Source organism: Takifugu rubripes, chromosome 2 (assembly GCF_901000725.2).
Source record: "Takifugu rubripes chromosome 2, fTakRub1.2, whole genome shotgun sequence".
NCBI lineage: Eukaryota > Metazoa > Chordata > Actinopteri > Tetraodontiformes > Tetraodontidae > Takifugu > Takifugu rubripes.
In genome coordinates, this window is record NC_042286.1 from 92,324 (window position 1) to 119,263 (window position 26,940).

The 26,940-nt window shown below is 44.3% G+C and overlaps 1 protein-coding gene across 2 annotated transcripts in view; it reads right to left on the bottom strand.

Moving 5' to 3' along the window:
- Positions 1–906: 906 nt before the first annotated feature.
- kif6 (kinesin family member 6) overlaps positions 907–26,940 on the bottom strand; it is a 94,776-nt gene continuing 68,742 nt past the window's right edge. For both annotated transcript variants that reach the window (XM_029832899.1, XM_029832900.1), the window contains 8 exons: positions 23,626–23,731; positions 22,025–22,175; positions 20,737–20,886; positions 16,221–16,323; positions 14,094–14,149; positions 9,468–9,518; positions 1,402–1,486; positions 907–1,309 (listed from right to left, as the gene is read on the bottom strand). In XM_029832899.1, the coding sequence (XP_029688759.1) occupies positions 1,237–1,309; positions 1,402–1,486; positions 9,468–9,518; positions 14,094–14,149; positions 16,221–16,323; positions 20,737–20,886; positions 22,025–22,175; positions 23,626–23,731 (775 nt within the window). In that variant the 3' untranslated portion in view covers positions 907–1,236. The remainder of the gene's footprint in view (positions 1,310–1,401; positions 1,487–9,467; positions 9,519–14,093; positions 14,150–16,220; positions 16,324–20,736; positions 20,887–22,024; positions 22,176–23,625; positions 23,732–26,940) is intronic.

The following is a 26,940-nucleotide window of genomic DNA, read 5'->3' on the forward strand; positions in this document are numbered from 1 at the left end:
TTTTCTTTGTTAGCCTTGGCAGGTACAAAGCCCCAATTATTCTCTCTCTCAGGTCAGCTGCCCTTGTGTCGAGTCCGTCTGTCATTGGGGCTTTGTACCCAATCTCGATATCAGGGGGTGATTTCCTTATCACTGTCCTGGCGTCCTGGCTCCCCCTTGCCGTAGCATATTTGTACTGTGGGTGAGGCACCCCGCTGTGCTTCATCAATCTCCCGCTGTGATCTCTAGCAACTTATTAATGTGGATATTTGAACACTGAACTACAGTATATATATGTATATGTTTGTGTATATATATATATAAACACACAGACACACACACACATATATATGTATATGTATGTATATATGACTGCTTCCTTATTTTCATTCAATCTCTGTGGGAAAGGTGAGCATTTTTTGGTCTGTGTTTTGCAAAGGTGAATTTATAAATTCATCAACCATAGCTATTTGTTCTTTTTTCTTCATTATCTGTGGGAAAGGAGATGCAGTAAAAACTGACTGAAAAATACAGTGAACTTTTTCTTGAAACACAATGCCAAAGAATAAGACCGATTACATATACGTGTGTGTGTGTGTGTGTGTGTGTGTATTTAAATGTGAAAATGCCTCAAAGTCAGGTGGCACCCTGTTAGAAAATTCCATGTTGTAATGCTAATTTCACTGTGAGAGCAGTATATCTCCCCCTCTATGCCCAGCAAGCCCATATTCTGCTCAATGTTTCCTCCTGTTAAAGGAGAGTTTTCCTGGCTATTGTTGCTTGGTGGGGATCAGACCCTGAGTTTCTGAAAAGCCTCTAGAAACAATTTTGATTGTAACAGATGCTATATAAAAAAGATCAGTTGAAGTGAATCAATACACTGTTGTCCCCACTATCAAAACATGATTGTTCCATCAAAGACTAATGATATTTATTTATTTCACTCTCACAGACAAAAATATGTACTTCACAACACTCATCACATACAAAAACATAAAATAATTACAAAGAAACACCTCAGAATTGTCACTTGTGTTTATCTGGCTGTAGCATCTGTTGGAGTCCTATTTCCAGCAATCAAACAAATGGTAAAATAAAAACGTCCCATGACAAAATAAGAGATGTCAGCTCTACTTTAAGCTTGGCCTAAAAAGTATGCGACATATTGTTAATATAGCCGTTATGCTTTTTTTGTGTGACCTGCACTAAGGTGACTCCCTGGGCCCAATGTCTTTGGAAATCCTTTTGCAGTTTTTTTTAAGCCAGGTAGAGTTGCTGGCGCTCAATTTTTCTCCTCAGTTCTTTAAGACGGCTGATGACAGTCTTATAGCTGACAAGACGAAAGAAGAAGAAAAATTGATCATGAAATGACAACATATTTTTGTTTAGCAATACATAAAAATCACTTTCTACTATACTCACTTTGTTTTTTCTTGCTCAATTTGGAGAGATAGGCTTTTTATCACAAGATCCTCCTCTTCAGCCTCTGTGTGATTCCATGTTACATCTATTGCAGATTTGGACAGGAGAGATTTCATAATCTTTACAAATGCTATGAAAGTGTTTCGTGTAAAGAGCATTTCTCACAAAATTAATACATTAATATTTTTATCTTATCTTCTCCTCCGTGAACCATCACCTTATCATGGTGGAGGAGTTTGCAAACCCTAATGAGCCTGGGAGCTATGGTGTCCGGGGCAGTTTGCCCCTGGTAGGGTCTCCCAAGGCAGATTGGTCCTAGGTGAAGGGTCAGACAAAGAATGGTTCACAAGACCCATCACACAAGACCAATCATGGAACATCGAAAAGGGGAGCCACGTACCCGGCCTGGAGGGTTACCGGGGCCCCACCCTGGAGCCAGGCCTGGGACTGGGGCTCAATGGCGAGCGCCTGGTGGCCAGGTCTACGTCCATGGGGCCCGGCCGGGCCCAACCCAAACCAGCTATGTGGACACTCCCGTCTCCAGTGGACCCACCACCCGCAGGAGGAGCATGAAGGGTCCAGTGCAGTGTGGATTGGGCGGCGGACCAAGGCGGAGGCCTTGGCGGTCCGATCCTCGGTTATGGAAATTGGCTTTTGGAACATGGAATGTCACCTCTCTGGCAGGGAAAGAGCTGAAGCTTGTGGGGAAGGTTTAGCGCTACTGACTAGATATGGTCGGCCTCACGTCCACACATAGCATCAGCTCTGGAACCCAAGTCCTTGAGGGGGGTTGGACACTTTTCTACGCTGGAGTTGCTCAGGGTGAGAGACGGAGAAAAAAGAGGCCTTCAGGTCATGGCTGGTCTGTGGGTCTCCGGAAGCAGCTGACTGGTACAGGTTGGCTAAGCGGGTTGCGGCCTCGACAGTCGTGGAGGCAAAAACTCGGGCATGGGAGGAGTTCGTTGAGGCTATGGAGGAAGACTTTAGGTCTGTTCCGAGAAGATTCTGGCAAACTGTCCGGCGCCTTAGGAGCGGCAGGTGGCAACTCGCCCACACCGTGTTAGGTGTGCATGGGGTGCTGCTGAAGTCTCCTGGGGCAATTATCCAGCAGTGGAAGGAATACTTCCAGGAGCTCCTCAATCCTACCAACACGTGTCCTCAAGGTGGAACAGAGTCCAATGAGCAGGAGGTGGACCATCCAATTTCCGGAGCGGAAGTTGCCGAGGTACTGAAACAGCTGCCTGGCTGCGGAGCTCCTGGAGCGGATGAGATCCGCCCGGGGTATCTTCAGGCTCTGGATGTTGTAGGGCTGTCCTGGTTGACACGCCTCTGCAACATTGCCTGGACATCGGGGGCGGTGCCCTTGGATTGGCAGACCGGGGTGGTGGTCCCTATTTTTAAGAGTGGGGACCAGAGGGTGTGTTCCAACTATAGGGGGATCACACTCCTCAGCCTCCCTGGGAAAGTCTATGCCAGGGTGCTGAAAAACAGGATTAGACTGATGGTTGAACCTCTGATTGAGGAGGAACAATGCGGGTTTCACCCCGGTCATGGAACCACGGATCAGCTCTTTACCCTTGCTGGGGTGCTTGAGGGGAGTTGGGAGTTTGCCTAACCAGTCCACGTGTGCTTTGTGGACTTGGAAAAGGCTTATGACCGGGTCCCCAGGAGCATTCTGTGGGGGGTGCTCCGGGAGTATGGGGTGGAAGGTCCCTTGATAAGGGCCGTCCAGTCCCTGTACCAAAGGAGCAGGAGCTTGGTCCGGATAGCCGGTCAAGTCGGACTCGTTCCCAGTAAGGGGTTGGACTCCGCCAGGGCTGCCCTTTGTCACCAGTTCTGTTCATAACTTTTATGGACAGAATTTCTAGGCACAGCCGGGGAGTGGAGGGTGTCGAGTTCGGTGGGCGGAAGATCTCGTCGCTGCTTTGCGGATGACGTAGTTCTTCTGGCGCCATCGAACAAGGACCTCCAACAAATGCTGGGACGGTTCGCGACCGAGTGTGAAGCGGCAGGGATGCAGATCAGCACCTCCAAGTCAGAGTCCATGGTCCTCGCTCTGAAAAAGGTAAAGTGCCATCTCCGGGTTGGGGAGGAGGTCCTGCCCCAGGTGGAGGAGTTTAAGTATCTTGGGATCTTGTTCACAAGTGAGGGTAGGATGGAATTTGAGATCGACAGGCGGATCGGAGCGGCGTCAGCAGTGATGCGGGCGCTTAACCGATCCGTCGTGGTGAAGAAAGAGCTGAGCTGGAAGGCGAAGCTCTCGATTTACCGGTCGATGTACGACCCAGTCCTCACCTATGGCCATCAATGTTGGGTGATGATCGAAAGAACGAGATACAAGCGGCTGAAATGAGTTTCTTCCGCAGGGTGGCCAGGCTCAGCCTTAGAGATAGGGTGAGAAGCATCCGGGAGGAGCTCGGAGTAGAACCGCTGCTTCTCCACATCGAAAGGAGTCAGTTGGGGTGGCTCAGGCATCTGGCTAGGATGGCTTCCGCACGCCTCCTTTTAGAGGTGTTTTGGACATGTCCCACCGGGAGGCGGCCTCGTGGCCGGCCCAGGACTAGGTGGAGAGATTACATCTCTCGCCTGGCTTGGGAGCGGCTGGGGGTTCCCCCGGAGGAGCTGATGGAAGTGGCCGGGGAGAGGGCTGTCTGGGTATCCTTCCTGAAGCTGCTGCCCCCGCGACCCGGATCCGGATAAGCGGGAGAAAACGGAACGGAATATTTTTATCTTGTGTTCTCTTGAGATCCCCTCTAGCTACTGATTAAAACCCGTGTTTGCAAAATAACTTATTATTTACATATTTTGAAATGTAATAAAATTAGAATCTTAATAAGACTAAATAAAAAAAGATTTACAAATTATACAAAAAAGACAATCACCACCTATGCTATGGAAAAGGAACTTTTGCTCCTGAGGCCTACAAATTCTCTTGATCATCTTTGAAATCCTTAACTTGAGTCATCCTATGGTAAATTGATTGGGCACGATAAGGTCTGATGAGATTTGGATGTTGCTATTCTCATTTTATACACATAAACATGACAAGCCCATGTCTGGCCAGGACACAAAGTTATTGTCTCAAACACTGCTGCCTTTGTAGAGCCACCAGACAACAACATCTATGCGTTTAACCACATAAATCATAGTCCGTTTTCACTAGATGTCCTTGCAGACAGAACAAATATTCTTTATAGTCATTTATCTCTTACTGAAACCTGGCTGCAAGAGAGGTGTTCTTGCTTGAATAAATCATGTCTTAATCATCTTAAATTTTATTAAGAAGTATTTGGTGTATTTAGAAACTCACTGATGCATTGTTTTTTTTATGCATTGTTGAGGAAGCTGTTCTGCGAGCACCAGCACCAAGTTGTACATACAATTCTTAGCTTAAAGTGATTCAGAAAGTCTCTGAGAACAATTCTGAGTGAGGAGGGAACTGAAACTTTTTAGTTGGGAGGCGTAGTTGTCCTGGTTGCCTAGCAACCACCACGACACCTATGATGCAGTCTGCTAAAAGCTGTGATTGTTCACTACAAACAGGGGGAAGGAAAAAAATAGCACTTTTAGTAATGAATGGATAGTGAAACATTAAACTTTAAATGTCATTAAAATATGTTTTATTGTGAAAATAATTCTATATTGTGACAATTGAACTCAGCAAAATTAGATTTATTCTTACACAGCCTCAAAATGTTTAAACATTCAATTGCCAATCTTTATATTGATTTGGTTATTGTTATGTTTTCCTTGACATGCTTGTAATTTTACAACTAAATCTATTTGATATTAATGGTGGATGCTGACTCAGCACAGAGTGTGGGAGGGAGAGGAGGATTCCTGAAGAAAGTAATCACTAGGGGTGGGAAAGTGAAGCCTCATGAAGCACTGAGGCTTTCCTAACAATTGTGTCGAAAAAGATTCAAAGCTTCGAGACTTCAGTGACGGTGACATCTGGTGGACAACTGAAGCCATAGCAACCTCCAAAGAGCACGACCGAAGCACTGGCACTGTTTCAATCCCATGACACTAATAAAAGTTAATTGTGTGCTCGTCCAGGGGTTTTGTTCATTCATACCAAATAATGATTATATCGTCTTTACAATAAAATATGCAGATGGTCTCCCCCTTACTCTAAAACACATTCAAGATTAACCCAAAGAATAAATGCAAATTATATTAAGGGTTCAGTGTTGGTTAAGGGGTCATTGAACACTTTGAGATTTATTTAAAAACTACTAAAAGTCCCTAACAGGATTAGAGATCCTTCCCACTTTGCAAATCATCATGGTGTTTGAATTCAGAAACATTTATTTTTGTGTGTGTGAAGTGTTTTTAAGGAAAACCTTTAAAGATAATGGTTTGTCATTTGTCATATGTTTGATTTGGAATGATTTTTCACAGAAGCAGAAAAGTTATTTGTCCTCAGAAACTCTAGAACGTCGCTTATTGGTGGTACTCGCCATGAAACTTGCCAAAATACTCTAACTCTCACTCTCCAAATCTCTATCTCCTCACAACCCAACAATTTTGAAGCATATTAATGCATCTTATATAGCTGATATGCCATCAAACCACTCAAATCTGTCTCAGAATGCATTGAAACACCATGAGCCACACACTGAAAGGCTGAGCCATTGAAAGGCTTCGAAACATTTTGAAGCAATGAAGCGCGAAGCAAAACAGCGATGACGTTCGAAGCTTCTAACGTCATGGGTCACGTGACACTGGTGTTTTGATACAAGCTCCGACACAGTGTTTCGAATCAGTCCGCTTCGGGAAGAGTGACACAAGCTCCGAGGCCTCGGTATCATTTGCCCATCACTAGTAATCACCTAACCAAAATTATTGATGCAGAGGATTCAGTCTTGGACATACCAGCCAGCATGTACACCTATGACATAGAACATGTACACCTTGGACATAGATTAAATAAAAACAAAAAAGAATCTGTGAAAATACAGCTTAGTCTCAGTTGTTGATTATAATAAAATACAGGACAATATATGCAGGATGATTTGCATCATAATTACAGTGGGACCTCTACTTACGAATTTAATTTGTCCCAGAAGCTGCTTCATAACCTGAAAATTACATAAGTAGAGACACATTTTCCATGTAAATGCCGTTCCAAGCCCCCCAAAATTCAGACATAAGTTTTTTTATAAATCATAAAAATGCATCAAAACATGTAACAAATACATGTTACAATTAGATAACCGCACAACAAATGTAGGAATTCAGTGCAAGGCTTCTCCAGGAACAAAATGAACTTTATTACAGGCTAATCTTACATTAGCCGTCATTACTAGCAACGAATGTTAACAATTGTGGTAACACCGTCATCTAATGGACAAACATACGAACACCCACAATAAATAAAAGTTAAACGAAGGCGACGCAGGGATACACACAAACTTGTACAGATTGACGTCCCTCCTAGCCAATGGGATGACAGGAAAATGCTAGGCAATAGCCAATGGCAGAGCAGCTACAAGCAAGTTTGTGTTCGCTAAACTCCGCGAGCTGCGAGTAGCAGTGGTAGCGTATTTTTGACCTTCGTATCCTGAAATTCCCTTCGTAACAAGAGGAAATATTTCCCGTTGAGACGCTTCGTAACCTGAAAAATTCGCATGTCGAGACGTTCGTAAGTAGAGGTCCCACTATATAGGTTTGTGTCACAAAAGGTAAAGAAAGTTGCTTGACATAGCTGTTTTCACAATTGAGAGCTGCCTTATCCTGTTTGGAAATTAAGGTTTTACTTTAAGGTTTAAACAGGGCCATAAAGAAGGTAAAATGTTAGAAATTTGGACAGACATCTATATTTTACGGATTCATATTTAAAGAACCAACTGCAAGACTTTTCATTTGTTACATTTGTCGAGCTTATTTCATCAACATAGAATATCAACTGTGTTCATATTTTGCTGGTGCTGTCAAGGAGTTAAAAAATATTTTGTCGATTAAATTACAGGCAATGTAACAAACCACACCATCTTTGACCAAAAGGGGGTGCTGCCGCTGCCAAGTCAAATGTTAGATAAGAAATGTTATATGGTTTAGAGTCTAAAGTCTAAAGTTTAGACCAGGGGTGGGGAACCCTTTTCATATCGAGGGCCATTTCAATTTTTATAAAGTCCTCCGAGGGCCATACTATTATGAACACATACCTAGGGATGCAAAAAAAAAGACCAAAAAAAAGTCTATAACCACTGTGTTACTAAGTCTCATGATTGCTGCATTTGAGTTTGAATTATTTATTTAGCACACATGCATATAAAATCACCAAAAAAATAGAATAAAATGACAAGTAAAATATGTTTTCATGATCATACAAAACAATAAAAAGAGGTGCAGAGTTGAGGCAAGAGACCCGTAAGGGCCTGTTCGAGGCCTCTACTCACAAAAACTGCAATACAACAAGATAATCAAGAAAATAAATGAAAAAGAAAGAAAGATAAAGACAATAATAACAACAACAACTAGAAAGCACTCGGAGAGCGCAGACCTCCGCCAAGCGCAACAATTCCCGGCATATTGTGATTTCCACCATAAATATTAGTCCCACATATACTTTGACTACATATTTAGATTCCTTGACCATAAAAACATACCGTTAGCCACTGTAATCATAACAATATATGTCTTAGTTCAATAGTTATTCACGAAAAAAAATTCACGCTTTGAAACAATTTTACTTTGTACGGCGCGAGCGCCTCAGCGGTGGCTACGAGGCGCGTTCACGAACTCTCCTTCGGCGTGAGGTTTCAGCTTCGTGGCTATTAATTCACTCACCACAAAACTTGCACGCGTAATATTCTCTCTGTCGGTACATGGTCGTGTGAAAGCTGCTTGTTGAGCCTCCAAACTCCGGCGAAGAGCGTTAATTTTATCCAAACTCATCTGTCCTTTCAACTTGTCGAGTTTAGCGTGTTTCGCTAAGCATTTTTCGTCCGTGTCAATCAGTCCAGCCCACTACGTACATCACATGCTGTGTTCACTGACCCTGACCTTGACTCGGACATAACATAACCGTCTGTTTTATCTCAGAAAACGGGAAAATATTTCCTCGTTACGAAAGAAATTTCAGGATACGGAAGGCAAAAATACGCTACCGCTGCTACTCGCAGCTCGCGGAGTTTAGCGAACGGTCCCACTGTATAAGTGCACATATAAAATATAAAAATCTTATTGCGTTGCGGGCCGGTAGAAATGGTCTCGTAGGCCATATACAGCCCGGAGGCCGGAGGTTCCCCACCCCTGGTTTAGACAGTGACACAGGCAAAAGCATAGGAAGTACAGATAGAGGTCAGAGATGAAAATGATGAGGTTCTTTCTGGAAGTGACATGTACACATCAGCGTGACAGTGCATGTTAGATCTTTTAGGCGAGATTGAAATATTTTAGACATGTCAGGGATGCCAAAGTTGGAACTGCCAGAAAAAGGCCTAGAGGAATAATAAAGAGTAGACTTATGGCTGTAGTTGAAGCTGTTGCAAGAATGCAAGAGTAGATGATGCAGAGGATCAGGTTACATGGATAAAGATTTGCTGTGGTGACCCTTGAATGTTTCAGCCAAAAATTGATTGATTTGAATTAAGAATTATGTGACATTGTGTCTTGAATAAGGTCAAACGTTGCTCATAGTGCTAAGGTGATCTGTTTTCTGAAAGATTATTTTTTTCTCTGTATTTCTGCCAATTGTTCTCAATTTGTTTGGCTTGGACATCATGTCTTTAAGTAATATTTAATGTATTTCTGTAGATTTACAATTATTGGCATTAAACTGTTATGTCAAAACATTTTTTCCTAATAGAGGGTGCAGCAAGTAATTATTATGACAGTATACAACTAACACAACACACCACAATATTCATTGCAGTTAATCTCTAAACATGTATGGCCTGTAATCTACAAGAAAGAACAAGAATATAAAAAAAAGTGTGGCAGGTATTCACTGCTTCATAATCAGAGGTGGTCTTTATAATACAAAATGTATGCTGTTCTTAGTCAAACAAGCGGATCAGTTTTTTCAATGAAAATTTCCAATTTCAGATTGATTTTACCATTAGTTGCCATCTGCTTCCTCTGCGAGGCCAACTGCTTCTTCATCTCATCTAAAAAAAAGGACAGAAAAAATGATATCTTCTGTTATTACTGTTAACTAATAAAATGCACTTGTAGAACTTAAAAACTATATTACACACGCACACAAACACACACAGACACACACATGTTTATATGTGTGTGGTCAGTGTGTATATATATATATATATATATATACACAACTGGATAGGTCAGTGGTTTGCCCTTAGGCAAACCCTCCTTACGCATATATGCCTACACTTCGGTATGAGCGGAACGATAACTGATAGAGTCATACCGGCTCGGATGTCGCCCGGGTCAACAAGGTCCGCGTCAGAGGTCAGGGAACCAGGGCCACCTGATGTCAAATTGGCTACTGGAACAAGGCATTCATGGAGCAGGGCAGAGAATGTGGTACTGATGGAGTGTTACTATGGGAGTAACCCCAGCGAGAGAGGGTACATGCAGAGGATGTGGGAAAAATGGGTACTTCGAAACCCCCACATCCTCACAGCTCTTAGCTCAGTGTTTGAATATCCGCAATAAGAAGCTGCTGTCACAGCTAGAGATTGACTAGACACGGCGGTGTGCCTCAACCACGGCAAGGGGTCGCCAGGTCAGTGTGGGGTGATTTAATCATCACCCCCCAATATTGAGATTGGGTACAAAGCCCAAATGACAAGGGCAGCTAACCTGTGAACTCAACTACCAAGGGTAACACACAAAGTACCAGATCAATCCCTACTGGAGGACACGCGGCAACGTCAGCCATCCCTACCAATACCATCTCAGTGATGGTAGTGGTAGAGATGGAGCGGCAACAGTATGTATGAAGCGGCAACAGTAATTCTACAGATGCTTGGCTACAAGATGAAGAGCATGAACTTCCAGAGGGAGCAAATAGCCCCATGGAGGAGAAGGCTAGAGGCTAAAATCATGGCCACATGGAGAGAAGTCAGTCTTCTAACAGAGCTGAGCAGAGGTGTGAATCTAAAGACAGAGGTGCCCAAGAAATATAACAAACTGTCTACAACTGAGGTACTGGAGACTACTAAACAAAGGCTCACAGACCTAGCTACCTGATTAAAGAGGTACACAAGAGTAGTAGAGGCAAGGAGATTTAACAAGGTGTTCTCCAGTCCAGCCCTCTGCTGGTGCATTGATCTACTCTCAATGGCAGGGCAACAAGATGATGACAGACCCGCCCAGGGATGAGACTGAGCAATACTGGAAGAGTATCTGGGAGACAGAGACAGACCTACAGACAGAGCACAGCCAACTTCCATAACAAGTCCCAGTAGTCATCACCAAACAAGAGTGTCTAAAATGAAGAGCTGGACAGGACCAGGGCCTGATAAGATCCACGCCTACTGGCTTAAGAAGCTGACTGCACTCCATGAATGCCTGGCAGCACAGATGAACCAGCTGCTAACATCAGGGGACCACCCAGAGTGGTTAACCCAAGGCCGGACAGTCCTCATAATGCAGGATCCCCAGAAGGGCACAATACCGTCCAACTACTGGCCCATAACCTGCCTTAGCACCACATGGAAGCTCCTATCAGGCATCATAGCGGCTAAGATCAGCAGGCACATTGATCAATACATGAGCAGAGCACACCAACCTGGAGTGCCTAAAGCTGTATAACATCAACAGGACACTAAGAGAGTTCATCCAGAATTCCATGAAGCTGTGGAACACGAGTCTGGAGGCCAACTCAAAGCCAATTGCATGGGTGAGCATCAATTGTGGCATATATCAAGGAGATGCTCTGTCCCCCCTGCTGTTCTGCATAGGCCTAAACCCCCTCAGCCAGATCATCACCAAGAGTGGCCATGGGTACCAGTTCCGAAATGGAACAACCGTCAGCCACCTCCTCTACATAGATGACGCATATCAACAAGATGACGCTTGTTCTTGGCAAGCTGTATGCCAAGAACAAGCGTGACATTGACTCTCTGATTCACCTCACTAGGATCTACAGCAAGGACATCGGGATGTTATTTGGGCTAGACAAATGTGGGTGGATGGTATTTAGAATAGGAAAGGTGATCGCAACTGATGGGGTTGACCTACCTGAAGGGAACATCACAGATGTGAAGGACAGTAACAAATACCTGGGGATCCCGCAGGCAAATGGTAACCATGAGGAGGCAGCTAGGAGATCAGCCACAGCCAAATACCTACAGAGGTTAAGAAAGGTCCTGGAAAGTCAGTTGAATGATAAGCATAAGATCCAGGCCATAAACACCTATGCCCTGTTAGTAATCAGATACCCAGTGTCTTGAGGCTGTACACAAAGCGAAAGGAAGGGGAGCGAGCGATGAGTAGGTGTCCAAACTATTGTCCAGAAGGAAACAACAAGCCTCTGAGAGTACATCAAGAAGATGTCCCGTACTGACCCGCTGCTGAGTGAATGCCTCTGGCAACAAAAAATCCCCACCAAGGAGGAGGAACCTGAGGGGCTATCATGGAAGGACAAGCCCATGCATGGAATGTACCACCGACAAACTGAGGAAGTGGCTGATATCGAGAAAACATACCAGTGGCTTGCAAAGGCCGGACTGAAAGACAGCACAGAGGCATTACTCATTGCTTCACAAGAACAGGCCCTGAGCACCAGAGCAATAGAGGCCAGGGTCTACCATACCAGACAAGACCCCAGGTGCAGACTGTGTGGAGATGCCCCTGAGACAGTCCAGCACATCACAGCAGGGTGCACGATGTTAGCAGGCAAGGCATACATGGAGCGGCATAACCAGGTGGCTGGCATAGTGTACAGGAACATCTGCACTGCGTATGGACTGGAGGTCCCAGGGTCCAGGTGGGAGACACCCCCAAAAGTGCTGGAGAACAAGCAGGCCAAGATCCTGTGGGACTTCCAGATCCAGACTGACAAGATGGTGGTGGCCAACCAGCCTGAGATAATGGTGGGGATAAACACCAAAAGACAGTTGTGGTGAGAGATGTAGCAATCCCAAGTGATAGCAACATCAGGAAGAAGGAACACGAGAAGCTGGAGAAGTACCAAGGGCTGAAGGAGGAGATCGAGAGAATGTGGGACATGAAGGCAACAGTGATCCCAGTAGTGATTGAGACACTAGGGGCAGTAACACCCAACCTGAGTAGATGGCTCCAACAGATACCAGGAACAACATCAGAGATCTCTGTCCAGAAGAGCGCAGTCCTAGGAACAGCTAATATCCTGCGCAAAACCCTCAGACTCACAGGCCTCTGGTAGAGGACCCGATTCTGAAAGAAGGAGGTACCGGCCAGGAGGGCGAGGAAGCTAACATTTTTTTGTTTGTTTTTTATACCGTATAATTGTTCTATATAGTTCAATACCATCTCCTTTGTCTTGGAAGTGTCGAGCTGCAATAATGGCAGTGTCATCAGAGATAAACAGTTTGCATAATATAGAATGCGTAGAGTGTAAAGACAAACAGGTCTGAATAGTCACTGTGAAAAGTGCCATAAAAATTAATAAAATGAAACTTAAACTTGAAACATGGTGCTGGAGATTGAGGAAATGGAGGAGTAACAGGAAACTTGTGAGGGAGGATCAGACTGAGGTGGACAGGATAAGAGAGCAGTGATGTGGGTGGGGCATATGTAGATTCAGATCTGTTAACGAAGATATTAAATTAGTTTACTCTCTCCCTGCTCCCCTCTGCAGAGGTGCTGCCTGACTTGCAGCCTGTTATGGTCCTCATGCCCTTTCAAACATCTCATATCTCACTGGCCTGTCGTTTGCCTGTCCAAATCCTTGGCCTCCCTGCAATTTTTAAGCTGCCTGTGACCTCTCCTCATCTCTTAAATATCTTTATTTTTAAGACTTTTTCTTTCTATTAGGTACTTACAATTTTTATTTAATTTTTTTTTACTATTATAACATGGACCACTAAATCCAAGCAAAACTTTAGGTAGTCTGTGATGCATGAGTGAAAGAGCTATTTCCCTTTTATGGACAACAAAGCTGCTCCCCTAGTATAGTTAATGTGCTTTCAAGTCTGTTGCAATTTTCACATTTATATGGATTGCATTGATTGATCCTTCACTGTTTCTTAAGCTAGTCTTTACTCTAGCTCCAGCTATGCTGCCAAAGAAACTCAACCAAGGGAACAGGGTAATGGACACCTACATCTCTCCTCTTCCTCATTGCAAGCAGATCCTCTCTCTTTTAAACAAACTTTTTGCAAGCCTGTTTCAAATTGCAGTCCCAAATATCCATAGGATATACAGTAAAATATATTGGATAATCACTGATGCACAGGAGAAAAAGGTAGAAGCACACACTGGAGAAAATTTCATTAATTCATTCACACATAGCTGCCAATACTAGCGTGCCAACTATCAACTATCGAGCACTATCAATTACCTTAAAAATTAAAAACAGCCACAAAAATCCCCCTATGTGTGAGGTCACCTACAGGTTTAAAACATCTCGGCTTGTTAAATGGCTAAATGAACACTGGAAATGTATTCTCCAAATCAACCCTCCTGCAATCAGTAGTTGAAGATGGATGGATGACATTATGAGTCATTAAAACCAAATCTCCAGTTCTGAAAAATAAAGGTATGTAAACCTTCATCTTAAGACAACTTACGAATTCTGTTTTTGGACACTTTCAGTTGCTCACCAAGTCTTCTGGCCTCAGTCACCCTGTTAAAAAAATGCATAGTATTCATAGGAATTCAGAGAACATGTTATACATGTGCCAAATACTGTAGGTGCTTTTTAAAGGTCTTTTAGGTATTTTTTAAAGGCCCATAGAAACCAGTTGATGGTGGTGCACATCAGGTGAGTCATTAGTTGTCTCAACAGTCCAGTTGACCCTTTGCTAGACCTTCACAGATTAACATGACCTGGATGAATGAGAACCGACATCGACATATTGGCACATCTTTTCATTTGAGTGCCTTTGGACTGGTACAGCTTGAAAAGACTGCCAAGAAAGCAGCACACTTCAGGAACCACCACCCCTATAGTCTAAGATCTTTCCAAGTCACGAGTGTGACATCGAAGCTCTGATTCACCTCACTAGGACCTACAGCAATGACATCGGGATGTCATTCGGGCTAGACAAATGTAGTCGAATGGTATCTAGAAGAGGAAAGGTGATCACAACTGATGGGGTTGACCTACCTGAAGGGAACATCACAGATGTGAAGGACAGTTACTAATACCTGGTGATCCCACAGGCAAATGGTAACCATGAGGAGGCAGCTAGGAGGTCAGCCACAGCTAAATACCTACAGAGGTTAAGGCAGGTCCTGGAAAGTCAGCTGAATGGTAAGCATAAGATCCAGGCCATAAACACCTACGCCCTGCTAGTAATCAGATACCCTGCTGGCTTAATGCCCTGGCCACTGGAAGATATACAAGCCACTGACATCAAGCTCCTCACTATGCATGGAGGGTTTCACCCTCCAGTGTCCTGAGGCTGTACACAAAGCAAAAGGAAGGTGGCCGAGGACTAGTAAGTGTCCGAACTACTGTCCAGGAGGAAACAACAAGCCTCCGAGAGTACATCAAGAAGATGGCCCGCACTGACCCACTGCTAAGTGAATACCTCACACAACAAAAAAAGCCCACCAAGGAGGAGGAACCTGAGGGGCTATCATGGAAGAACAAGCCCATGCATGGAATTTACCGCCGACAAATTGAGGAAGTGGCTGATATCGAGAAAACATACCAGTGGCTGGCAAAGCCGGACTGAAAGACAGCACAGAAGCATTACTCATTGCTGCACAAGAACAGGCCCTGAGCACCAGAGCAATAGAGGCCAGGGTCTACCATACCAGACAAGACCCCAGGTTCAGACTGTGTGGAGATGCCCCTGAGACAGTCCAGCACATCACAGCAGGGTGCACGATGTTAGCAGGCAAGGCATACATGGAGCAGCATAACCAGGTGGCTGGCATAGTGTACAGGAACATCTGCACTGAGTATGGACTGGAGGTCCCAGGGTCCAGGTGGGAGCCACCCCCGAAAGTGCTGGAGAACAAGCAGGCCAAGATCCTGTGGGACTTGCCCCTGAGACAGCTAAGATCCTGCGCAGAACCCTCAGACTCCCAGAGGACCCGAGTCTGAAGAAAGGAAGGAGGCACCGCCCAGGAGGGCGAGGAATATATATACAGTATATATTGGAGTATATATATATATATATATATATATATATATATATAAATACAGAATTTGTTATTTTAGAGGAGTGTGTCAAGCTGGTCGCTCTTCACATGACTCGGTACCCATGAAGTAGCTCTTGGTTTCAAAAAGGTTGGTGACCCCTGGATTAGATAGATTATTTATTTATTTATGTATATATTTATTCTGGGTGAGTGTTTTTAAAGATCTAAATTAAATGTATGTTCTTTTGTAAGAGTGGCAAATAAAGCTGTTTTTTCTAAATTAAATTTTCTCACTTCTGGTTTTGTCACCTGTTCCTGCTCAACTCTATTCCAGGCTCTATTCCAGACTTGTCCTGCGTTGACTCTTGTTCCTAGTCTTCACCGTTTGGATTCCGAAGTCAGCAAATCAGTTTGTGAGTTTGTTTTTTTTAAATTCTCAATATGTGGCATGCATCCAGTGAATTTTTATGAGCATTACTTAGACTTTCTATGTTCCCTCTAGCATATTTGTTCAGGCGCCTTACCTTCTGTTGCTCCCCTGGTGATAAAATCCATTATTTATATGGCATCATCAAAATATAAACATTTGTCATGTCACTAACCTCTGTTTTAGTCTAGATATAATATTCTTGTCAATGGTCAGATTGTCTTCACTTCCCATAAATGTCTCGAAAGGCTCTTCATTTGTCTTCATTTGCTGTAGAACTAGGAGAAAAAGGAAATAATTATTTTGTTTTCTCTGTATCATTCTCCATCTTCATAGAATGACAAATAAACCAGGAGTATTCACTGGTAGCTAGTAAAGTGCCACTTTATCTCCTGGGTGCTTGAGGTGCTCCCCAGGTGTCATAGAATGGCTGCCCTCTATTACTTGCATGAGATGTATACACACACACACACACACACACTAGTGTGTCGGTGTGCGTGTAGCTTGGCTCTGTGTGAGCTTTTCCCCCCCAAATATTACTATGAATATCTAAGTGAAATTGGTCTCTCCAGAGCCAAAATACCTGTATGCGCAAAACCTTTCCAAAAATGTTCAAACGTGGCCTTTTGATGAAGTTTCCATAAATGGGCCCACAGAATTGGCTCTACAGTGCAACCTCAGGAATAGGTTCTTGAAGCCCTTGCATATTGCTTCAATGAAAGGATAAAAGCATAAAAAGGACCAGAACCAAACGGAGCTCAAGTTAGCAAATTAAGGACAACAGACGAATGACAAGAGCACTGTGGAGCTGTTGAAAAGACCTGTAAAAATACATTCCTGATCAAAATTTTAAGACCAGTTGAAAAATCGCATAAGATAAGAACTTTATTGATCCAACATCGGGGAAATTTGCGTGTTACAGAAGTAGCCAGTGGTATACAACACTAAAAGAAAAACTATTATGTTATGTACATTAGTATGTAAATTATACATTGTATACAGAGGGGGAAATTATATACAGAAGGGAATATTACACTATAAGAAAAATGAATGTGCAAATAAGAGATTCCGGAGGTAGTATGATTAAGTAGTGCAGAAAAAAATATGCCAACCATGGGTTATTGGTGCTACATTACAAGTTGTGATTGTTGTGCAAACTGACAACAGTTGGGATGAATGACCTGCGGTACCGTTCCTTTTTACACCGTGGGTGTAACAGTCTGCTGCTAAAGGAGCTGCTTAAGGCCCCCACAGTCTCGTGTAGGGGGTGAGAGGGGGTGTCCATAATTGATGTCTTGGCTAACATCCTCCTCTCACCCACCTCCTCAAGAGTCCAGAGAGCAGTCCAGGAGTGAGCCAGCCCTTCTGACCAGTTTGTTGAGTCTCTTCCTGTCCCTCTGAGCTTCCACAACTCCAGCAGACCACATCGTAAAAGATCACTGATGCCACCACAGAGTCATAACAAGTCAAAAGCAGTGTCCTGCACACTCCAAAGGACCTCAGTCTTCAACAGATGAAGACGACTTTGGCCCTTCTTGTACAGGGCGTCTGTGTTATGAGTCCAATCCAGTTTATTGTTGAGGTGAACACCCAGGTATTTGTACTCCTCTACAATCTCAATGTCCAAACCCTGGATGTTCACGGGTGCAATGTGAGGAGCCTTCCTACTGAAGTCGATCATCACCTCCCTTGTCTTGCTGGCGTTGGTGTGCAGATGGTTCAGTTCACACCAGGCGACAAAGTTGGTGATGACCTCCCTGTACTCCAGTTCGTTTTCCTCAGACACATGTTCAACGATGGCTGTGTCATCTGAGAACTTCTGGAGGTGGCAGCTGTCTGAGATGTAGCTGAAGTCAGATGTGTAGAGAGTGAAGAGGAAGGGAGAGAGAACTGTACCCTGCAGTGCCCCCATTGGACTCACAGTCTTGGAGCCTCACGTACTGCGGTCTGTTGGTGAGGTAGTCGGTGGTCCAGGCAGCTAGGTGACAGTCGACTCCGGCTCCCTCCAGCTTTCCTCTCAGCAATGATGGCTGGATTGTGTTGAAGGCACTGGAGAAATCAAAGAACATGACTCTCACAGTGCTACCGGTGCCCTCTAGGTGTGAAATTGACCGGTGCAGCAGGTAGATGACAGCGTCATCCACACCAATGCCCGGTCGATATGCAAACTGTAGAGGGTCCATCTTGCCGTCCACCAGCTGTCGGAGGTGGGTGAGAACGATCCTTTCCATGGTCTTCATCAGGTGAGAGGTTAAAGCCACTGGCCTGAAGTGGTTGGGCTCCCTGGCGTGCGCAGTCTTAGGAACCAGAACGACACATGATGTTTTCCACAGGAGTGGAACTCTCTCCAGACTGAGACTCAGGTTAAAGATGTGCAGGAGTACTCCACAGACCAGATCTGCACAGTCCTTAAGTAGTCTGGAGTTGATGCCATCAGGGCCAGTAGCTTTCCTTGTCTTGGTCCTTCTCAGCTCCTTCCTCACCTGATCAGCTGTTATGGAGAGGCGAGGTGTGACTCCTGGTGAGTGAGTATGGGGGTTGGAGTGTGAGGGTCGATCCAGCAGGGAGTGGAGGGAGGTAGCATGGTGTGAGAAGAGAGCTGCTGGTGTTGGAGGTGTTACGGGGGAAGAGGGGGGATGGTGATGTGACAGCACAGTCAGGTCTGGGCTTTGGTCAGTGGAGAGGGAGGGGCGGCACAGTCAAATCTGTTGAAGAAATTCAACTCATTTGCCCAGTCCTGGCCCTCAGATTCAGGGCCCCTCCAACTGTCCTTTGTGTGGCCTGAGATGGTTTTTAGGCCTCTCCAGACTTCTCTGGCACTGCTCCCCTTGAGGCGCTCCTCCAGCTTCCTCCTGCAGCTGGCCTTGCCTCTCCTTATCCCCCTTCTCATGTGATGGGTGCGATTAGGACCCAAAAGCAGCACTCTGGAAAACTGGACCGTGGTAATGACTTTTATGAGCACACGGGCAAACAGGAACTCAGGCAGACAAGGAAACACAAGAAATATTACGTTCTTCAGGCTCAGGGCCCGCACAAAGTGTATGGGTTGCAGGCTCGGGGAGTAGGTCGAGCAGAGCCAGAATGCGGAACCAAGGGGGAACGATGTAAATCCTCAGAACCGTGCTGTTCCGCTGACAGTGGGCAGGAGTGACAGAAAGGGTCTTACAGGAGAGGAGTCTGACGATGTAGCGGAGCAGACTGGGGACGAGCAGCAGCGAAGCCGGGGCCAGGCGGAGAAGTCAAAACCAGGTGAGCAGACAGGAACCAGAAACGCTGAGGCAGAAGTCGTAGTCAGGGGCAGAAAGCAGGTAGGTTGTCCAGGGAACAGGCGAGGCAGGCAGAACGAAGACAGGCAGGGTCGGTAACAGGTAATCCGGCAGGGAAATAACGCTGGAAAGTCTCGCATCAAAGCAGAAGAACAATCTGGCAAAGACTGAGAGTGCAGGGGAGGCTTATGAGCAGGGCTGATTGGGAATAAGCTGCAGCTGTGCTTGCAGGTGAGTGGAGGTGAGCTGATGGGGTGGGAGTGGCTGGCAGGTAGAGTGGAGCAGAGGCAGGGAGAGTGGAAAATTACTGGGGCAGAGGGACAGGAGGGAACTGGGGAAATGGGGCTGTGACATCTCAGCTCCTTCTGGACTCTCCTCAGCTCCTCCTTGTCCCCAGATTTAAAAACCCTCTTCTCATTCAGCAGGGCTTTTAGTTCAGGGGTCACTCAGGGTTTGTTGTTGGGGAAACACCGAACCTTCCTGGTAGGCACAGTATTTTCCACACAGAAGTTAATGCATGAATTCGCAAAAATCCCTCAAAATGCAATAAGCAGTGCGAGTGAGACATTTTTTTACATAAGCAATTTTTTGCAAACAACCATTAAACTGATATAGGCTGTTCATCCGCTGATCAGAAGTTTATGACCAGAAGTTTAAGGTACACTGCAAGAGGCCTTGCTGATGCAGCTCAACAATTCAACCGCTTTCAAAGAGAGAAAGCTTTTTTGCCTTTGTCATCAGGAGATCATGACAGTGTGGATAACTGATAGAAAATGACACTGAATCCACACATGGGATTTAAAGGCTGTGGTCTTAAACTTTTGATCAGCTGATGAACATTCTATTTCAGTTTGGACTGACACAGGAATTGCTGGAAGATCAGATGCATGCCAGTAGAGGTGGTTCTGCAGGGGGTTTGCCAGCTCTCCTCTAAATATGGCCTACACAACCCAGATCTGAGAAAAAGTCCCAATAAAAATTTGGAGGCAGCAGAGAAGGCATCAAAATGACTGTGGCTCAGAAGGGGAGACCAGTGGGCTCAGTAGTAGTAGGCCACTTGGACGCGGGCTGAGATTCAAGCATTAAAGCAGTTGTCAGTGGTACTACTCGAAACACCCGTAGATACCAGGATACGACACTGATGATATGAGCATTAGATGTATGAATGACTGGAGATGTGCAGTAGATAGGTGATAATGAGGTGTCTATCATGATTATCTGACGACTGATTTATAATTTATTATATTAAGCAAAAAAATAAAATAAAATGAACAGCAACAACATGATTCGAACGACATGAAAAATGAAAACACAACTCGGCTTATTTCTCAATCAACTTTCTAGCATTAGTAGCTAACAGCTATTAGTCATTGTGCTCACTATTTTTAAACATTTTAAAAAGAGCTTCCTGTCATCTCATCTTACCTGTCTGTGCTTCACTCTCTACAGGCATGGTGTTGACATTTCCCTGAGGTTTATACACATTTATTTCACTTTGGCATGGCAGGGCTAGGCCACCCTTGATATCAGCAAACCAAGCAGGATTATTGTTCTTCAACATCCTTACAAGGTTACCTGTAGGGTTGCTGAGTCAAGAATTATGATTTCCAGAAGTGTAAGAAGTGTAATTTAATTGTGTTATCTATATCAGGTCCTGGCTAACCTCAGTGCCCTACCCAGAGCAGACAAGGGGTGAATGATTTTGACTTATGGAAGCAATTATTTCACATAAGTGATTATTATACAATTATTTCACATTTCAATTGATTTAAAACAGGATTAAACTAACTGATCTACACATATATTGTATAACAGTATAATGAAACCATGTAAATGGTCCTTTTTGGCCCAACATACTTGGATTAAATTATGTCTTAAAAAATATTTGAAATGCACACACTTTGTTTGAGTTTGTGTCACATGTGTTTCTGTCATGTATTACCATCTAGCCAGAAAAAGCATGGGTTACATAGCACTGTCTACATTATGTGATTCAGAGTCTGAAGTGTTGGGGTCCAGTGTTCCGGTTTGTGTGTTTGGTTTTTCCTGCAGGGGGTGTGGATGAGCTGATTTGCTGCAGCTGGTGCTGCAGGTGGGCGCACCTGTGGGCAATTTACATCAAGTCACATATTTAGGGATGGAGAGCTACCAGGGTCAGAGAGTTTTGGTGGTTTCCCCTGCTTGTTTAAGGTCTCCACACCACCCTGCTGGACTGGAGAACGCGCAGACTGACTCCCGTGTTGGCTTCACGCTGGAGCTAGCCGTGCACCCCGGAAGACTGCGGTCCAGGAGGACTGCCAGTTGAATTTACTAAATAAAGACTAGTTGTTGGACTATTTATCTTTGTGTTTTGCCTGTATTTGGGTCCTGTAAAAACCCAACCTTAACACTGAAGTATGTAATAGTCTTCTTGGTAATGACTGTATACATACTGCCTGATGCTAATATGACCTTGGCCCTCAGTCATTTAATTGATACAATTAGCACTCAATGGAAAATGTATCCTGATACAGTTTGCATTACAGATGTTAAATTACTGTCAGGTCTTTAAAGCGTGTAATCCAGGAAGTGGCTCTGCAATGTGCGAATATATGTGTGTGTGTGTGTGTGTGAGTGTGAGTGTGTGTGTGTGTGTGTGTCTTACAAAAAATATAGTGGGAAAAAAATCTTGGCATAAAAACTTCAGTGGGAAGAAGTTCAATGTCAAGGATACTGATCTCCTGGTCACGCTGCATCAGCATCTTCTTCAATATGCTTCTTTCTTCTGAACTCTGGGGGCAGGCTTTCAAAACTTTATTTACAGTTGCTGACTTCTGTGCATCGCTGCACATCCTTCTTTTTTCTTGCTTATCCATGATCATCCTCTAAGGAGAAAAACACATACATACACACATGCAGAGAGAGAGAGAGATTCTGGAAAATAACCTGAACGAATTTGGTCTATTAGTGCTTTACGTGGACGGGTACTCACTGATGCGCACCTTTTTTTGAGCTCATAAAACCCAGTCAGTTTGTTTTAGTTCTACTCCTATGACTCTACATGACTCCGTATTAAATAGTATCTGCCATCAATTTTCACTAACGAGATCTTACAAGATCTCGTTAGTGAAAGTTGAGTCTGCCAAAAAGGACAGGAAGAAGAATAGATCTTGCATTTAAAGGTCACAGTAACTTAATAAATGACACTTATGTTGAATTTAATTTTTATACTTACATTATAACATTATAATTGTATCTATATTATATTTGCATCTATAACATTATCTGTTCAAAATCTTCAAACACATAGAATTTGGATCTTGAAAAAAATGATTAAAAACATAATTATAAATATTACAGATAATTATATAAATATTATATATATTTATTACAGAATAACTACAGATTAGTAACAATAACACTGATCAACACCAAAATTATCATTTGTTTGTTAGTTGGTATAGGATCATTTTGCTGTGCTGAATCCAAAAATCACATTGGTTTTACTCAATCGGGCAGGTCAACTTTCTGAACTAAGCTACATATTTGTTCTTTTAATGTTTTTGTTTATATGTACGGGTGTTTTCACTTCATGTGATGTGAGTTTTTTTTTGTTTTTTTTTAATATTCCTTGCAATTAACAGATTCTGAAGATTGTGCATGGGCCAAGTTAGGACTAAAAGGTTTTTTTAATATTACAATTAAATGGCTTTAGCTATAAGATGGGGTATTATGCTACATCCACAGTGAATAGGATAAAGGTTGGGCACCATGGTGTGCCAGTCATGCACAGAGAATCTGCATCAGTGCACCAAAGGTAAGAAGAGTTGTCTGAAGTTTGGAATTCCCCTGGTTTTGAGGGAGCTGCAAAAACGGTGTCACTGACTGCTACATCTGAAGATGAAGAAGTGGCTTTTAACATCGATGCTCTACATCCTTTTTTCACAAAAGGAGCTAAATGATCGAGTTCACGATGTCATCTTATAATAGTTCTCTGCCAATCTATTGGCATCCAGATTGAAGCAAAAGAACCTCCTCTCTGACAGTGCTTGCATCACCTTTTTACCACAACAAGACCTTTTTCCCAGACATCAAGAGTTCCTCCATTTATTTTTTAAGAGAGGGACAGGGTGTACGGTACAGATTAAGTCAGAAGATCGGATTTTTCAAAGTCAAATTAGCATAAAAACCTGACCTGATTGTGAAAAATGGATGCCATTGTTGGATTAAGCAATGTAAAATGGTCTTAACTGAAAAAACCTAGAGAATTTACAAAAAGTTTATTTTGTAACCCAGTGTAATCAACATGTAAATATTTACAATATAAAACATTACCTTTAGCCAGCAGAAACAGTACTGGATTTTTCTCATGTCTGCTCCCACTGACAATGCCACTTCTGGATCAGGGTCATCCAGAAATATCTTGACTAATTCATGCAATCTAAAGAAAAAGAAACAAAGGAACTGACCAGTTTATGCAGCCGGGGATCAGACTGCCCAGGTCCCTGCCTTTGGCAGCTACCCAAAACACAATGCACCTGACCCCCTTGGCCCCTCCTGCAAGTGGTGAGCCCACGGGAAGGGAGTCCCATGTTGCCTCTTCGGGCTGTGCCCGGCCGGACTTAATGGGCAGAGGTCCGGCCACCAGGCGCTCGCCAACGTGCCCCACCCCCAGGCCTGGCTCCAGGAGTGGGCCCTGGTGACCCGCATCCGGGCAAGGGAAACTTGGCACCAATGTTGTTTTTCATCATGAGGGGGTCCTGGGCTACGCTTTGTCTGATCCCTCACCTAGGACCTGTTTGCCATGGGTGGCCCCACAAGGGGCATATAGCCCCAGACAACGGAGCTCCTAGGATCAATGGGACACGCAAACCCCTCCACCACGATAAGGTGGTAGCCCAGGAGTAATGCGGACTCTGCACCGGTCCGTAGTGGTGAAGAGAGAGCTTCACCTTTCGGCTCAGCTCTCAATTTACCGGTAGACCTTTGTTCCTACCCTCACCTATGGTCATGAGCTTTGGGTAATGACCGAAAGAACAAGATCACGGCCAAAATGAGCTTCCTCCGTAGGGTGGCTGGGCTCTCCCTTAGATATAGGGTGAGAAGCTCTGCCATCCGGGAGGAGCTCGGAGTAGAGCGGCTGCTCCTCCGCGTTGAGAGGAGCCAGATGAGGTGGCTTGGGCATCTAGTTAGGATGCCTCCTGGACGCCTCCCTGGTGAGGTGTTCAGGGCATGTCCCTCCGGTAGGAGACCCCCGGGAAGACCCAGGACACGTTATATATCCCTCTGGATGAGCTGGAAGAGGTAGCTGGGGAGAGGGAAGTCTGGGCTTCTCTTTTTAGGCTGCTGCCCCCGCGACCCGACCCCAGATAAGCGGTAGAGGATGGATGGATGGATGGAGGAACTGACCAAGCTACTGAATTTGTTTAATCTAATGTAATGAAAAGGAGGTGGGGGGAATATTCATGCAAATTAAAACCATTTGTAACACATATGTGTCTCTTCAACGTTCTTTTAAATGAAGAATATTCACACAGTCACAAAACATACAGTTCTGGGCATAAGACAACAGTAAGTAGTCTCGATTGTAAGTGAATTTACATGTGTGTGTATGTGTGCCTAATGTCTGTTGTTACACCAAGAGAGAGTAATCGTTTTTTTTTTCCTTGAATGTCTGCATATTGAATAATACAAAATAAGGCTTTCTTTGACTACTGTTCAGGAGGGCACCTGCTTCATGCCAATTGTATGTGTCTACCATACAGATAATTGTCTGTGGAAACTGTCACTGCTGCTAGTGGAGGGTTGTGGAGGGTTCTTGGTTTGAACTCCAGTACATAGAAAACATCAAAGGCCTTCTGGTAATAGGGGAAGGTTCCCTTGAGCAAGTTACCAAACCTGTGATACTCATTTAGTGCCTTGCAATAAACTGGCAACTCATCTAGATCAGTGTTTTTCAACCACTGTGCCGCGACACACCAGTGTGCCGTGAGATATTATCAGGTATGCCGTGGGAAATTATCAAATTTTTGTGCCTGTGCGGTCTAGCGCCTGGCAGAGTAACCATGTAGTACTCTTTCATACCAGTAGGTGGTGGTAGGTAGGTAGCTAATTGTTAATTGCATTGTGCTTGGAGACAAGCGAATTAATAACGCATCGATGCCGGCGGCAGGGTGACGTTTACGGTGGCGTTGTGGATAGCGGGACAGTGGTGAGAGTGATGGATACGTTTTTGAAGAGAAAAAATTCTGGCTCTGAACTGGACCCTGGACAAAATCCAGACCCAGATGAAGGCCCCAGTATGAGTGGAGGTCAAAAGAAAGCAGAGACGATGACGTCGAGCAAAATTTCTGGCGCGAGGCAATACAACGAAAGCTATCTTTCATTTGGATTTACTTTTACCGGAGATGCAACGGCGCCGACTCCATTGTGTTTGGTATGTGGTGAAAAGCTCTCCAACAGTGCTATGGTCCCAAGTAAGCTTAAACGCCATCTCCAAACGAAACACCCTTCACTTCAAAATAAAAATGTTGAGTATTTTGTTCGCCTGTGTGAACACACAGAGAAACAGGCAGATTTCATGAGAAAAACTACAAAGGTAAACGAGAGAGCCCTTAAAGCTAGCTACCACGTCGCTGAACTTGTGGCTAAATCAAAAAAGTCCCACACTGTGGCAGAGAAATTAATACTTCCCGCCTGCAAAGCCATTGTAAACGAGATGCTCAGACCCGTAGCGGCTAAGGAAATAGCCAAAGTCCCTCTCTCAGATAACACGATTTCCAGACGTATTGATGAGATGTCTGCAGACATCGAAAGTGTGGTTTTGGACAAGATCCGTATCAGTAGAAATTGCATTGCAACTTGATGAGTCAACTGATATAAGTGGACATGCTCAACTCTTGGCTAATGTGCATTTTGTGGATGGAGAAAACTTTCTATTTTGCAAGGCTTTGCCAGGAAAAACAACAGGAGAGGAAATTTTTCGGGTTACATCAGAATATCTGGAAAAAGGAGTACTTAAGTGGGAAAACTGCACGAGTGTGTGCACTGACGGAGCTGCAGCCATGGTCGGACGCACCAAAGGCTTTGTAAGCAGAGTGAAGGAAAAAAACCCAGATGTGCTCATCACGCACTGTTTTTTACACCGCAAAGCCCTCGTTGCCAAGACTTTACCAGCAGACCTCGTTCCTGTGTTGGATGATGTTGTGCACATGGTAAACTTTGTGAAGTCACGACCTGTGAAAAGTCGCATTTTTGCAGCTTTGTGTGAGGAAATGGGAGCGGAGCATAAAGCCTTGCTGTTTCATACGGAGGTGCGATGGTTGTCGCGCGGCAAGGTGCTGGCCCGTGTGTATGAGCTGCGAGAGGAACTTAAGGTTTTTTTGACAAATGAGGGTTCCGATTATGCAAAGCTGCTTGCATGTGATGAGTGGTGTGCAAGGCTGGCATACCTGGCAGATATTTTTTATCATCTGAATGAACTGAACACACGAATGCAAGGCCGAAATGAAAACCTGCTTACAAGTACAGATAAAATAAATGGATTCCGTTCAAAGGTGCAACTCTGGCAGCAGCATGTGGAAAGTGGCAATCTTGAAATGTTCCCACTCACCAATAAATGGCAAGATGTTAATACTGCTGCACTGGGTG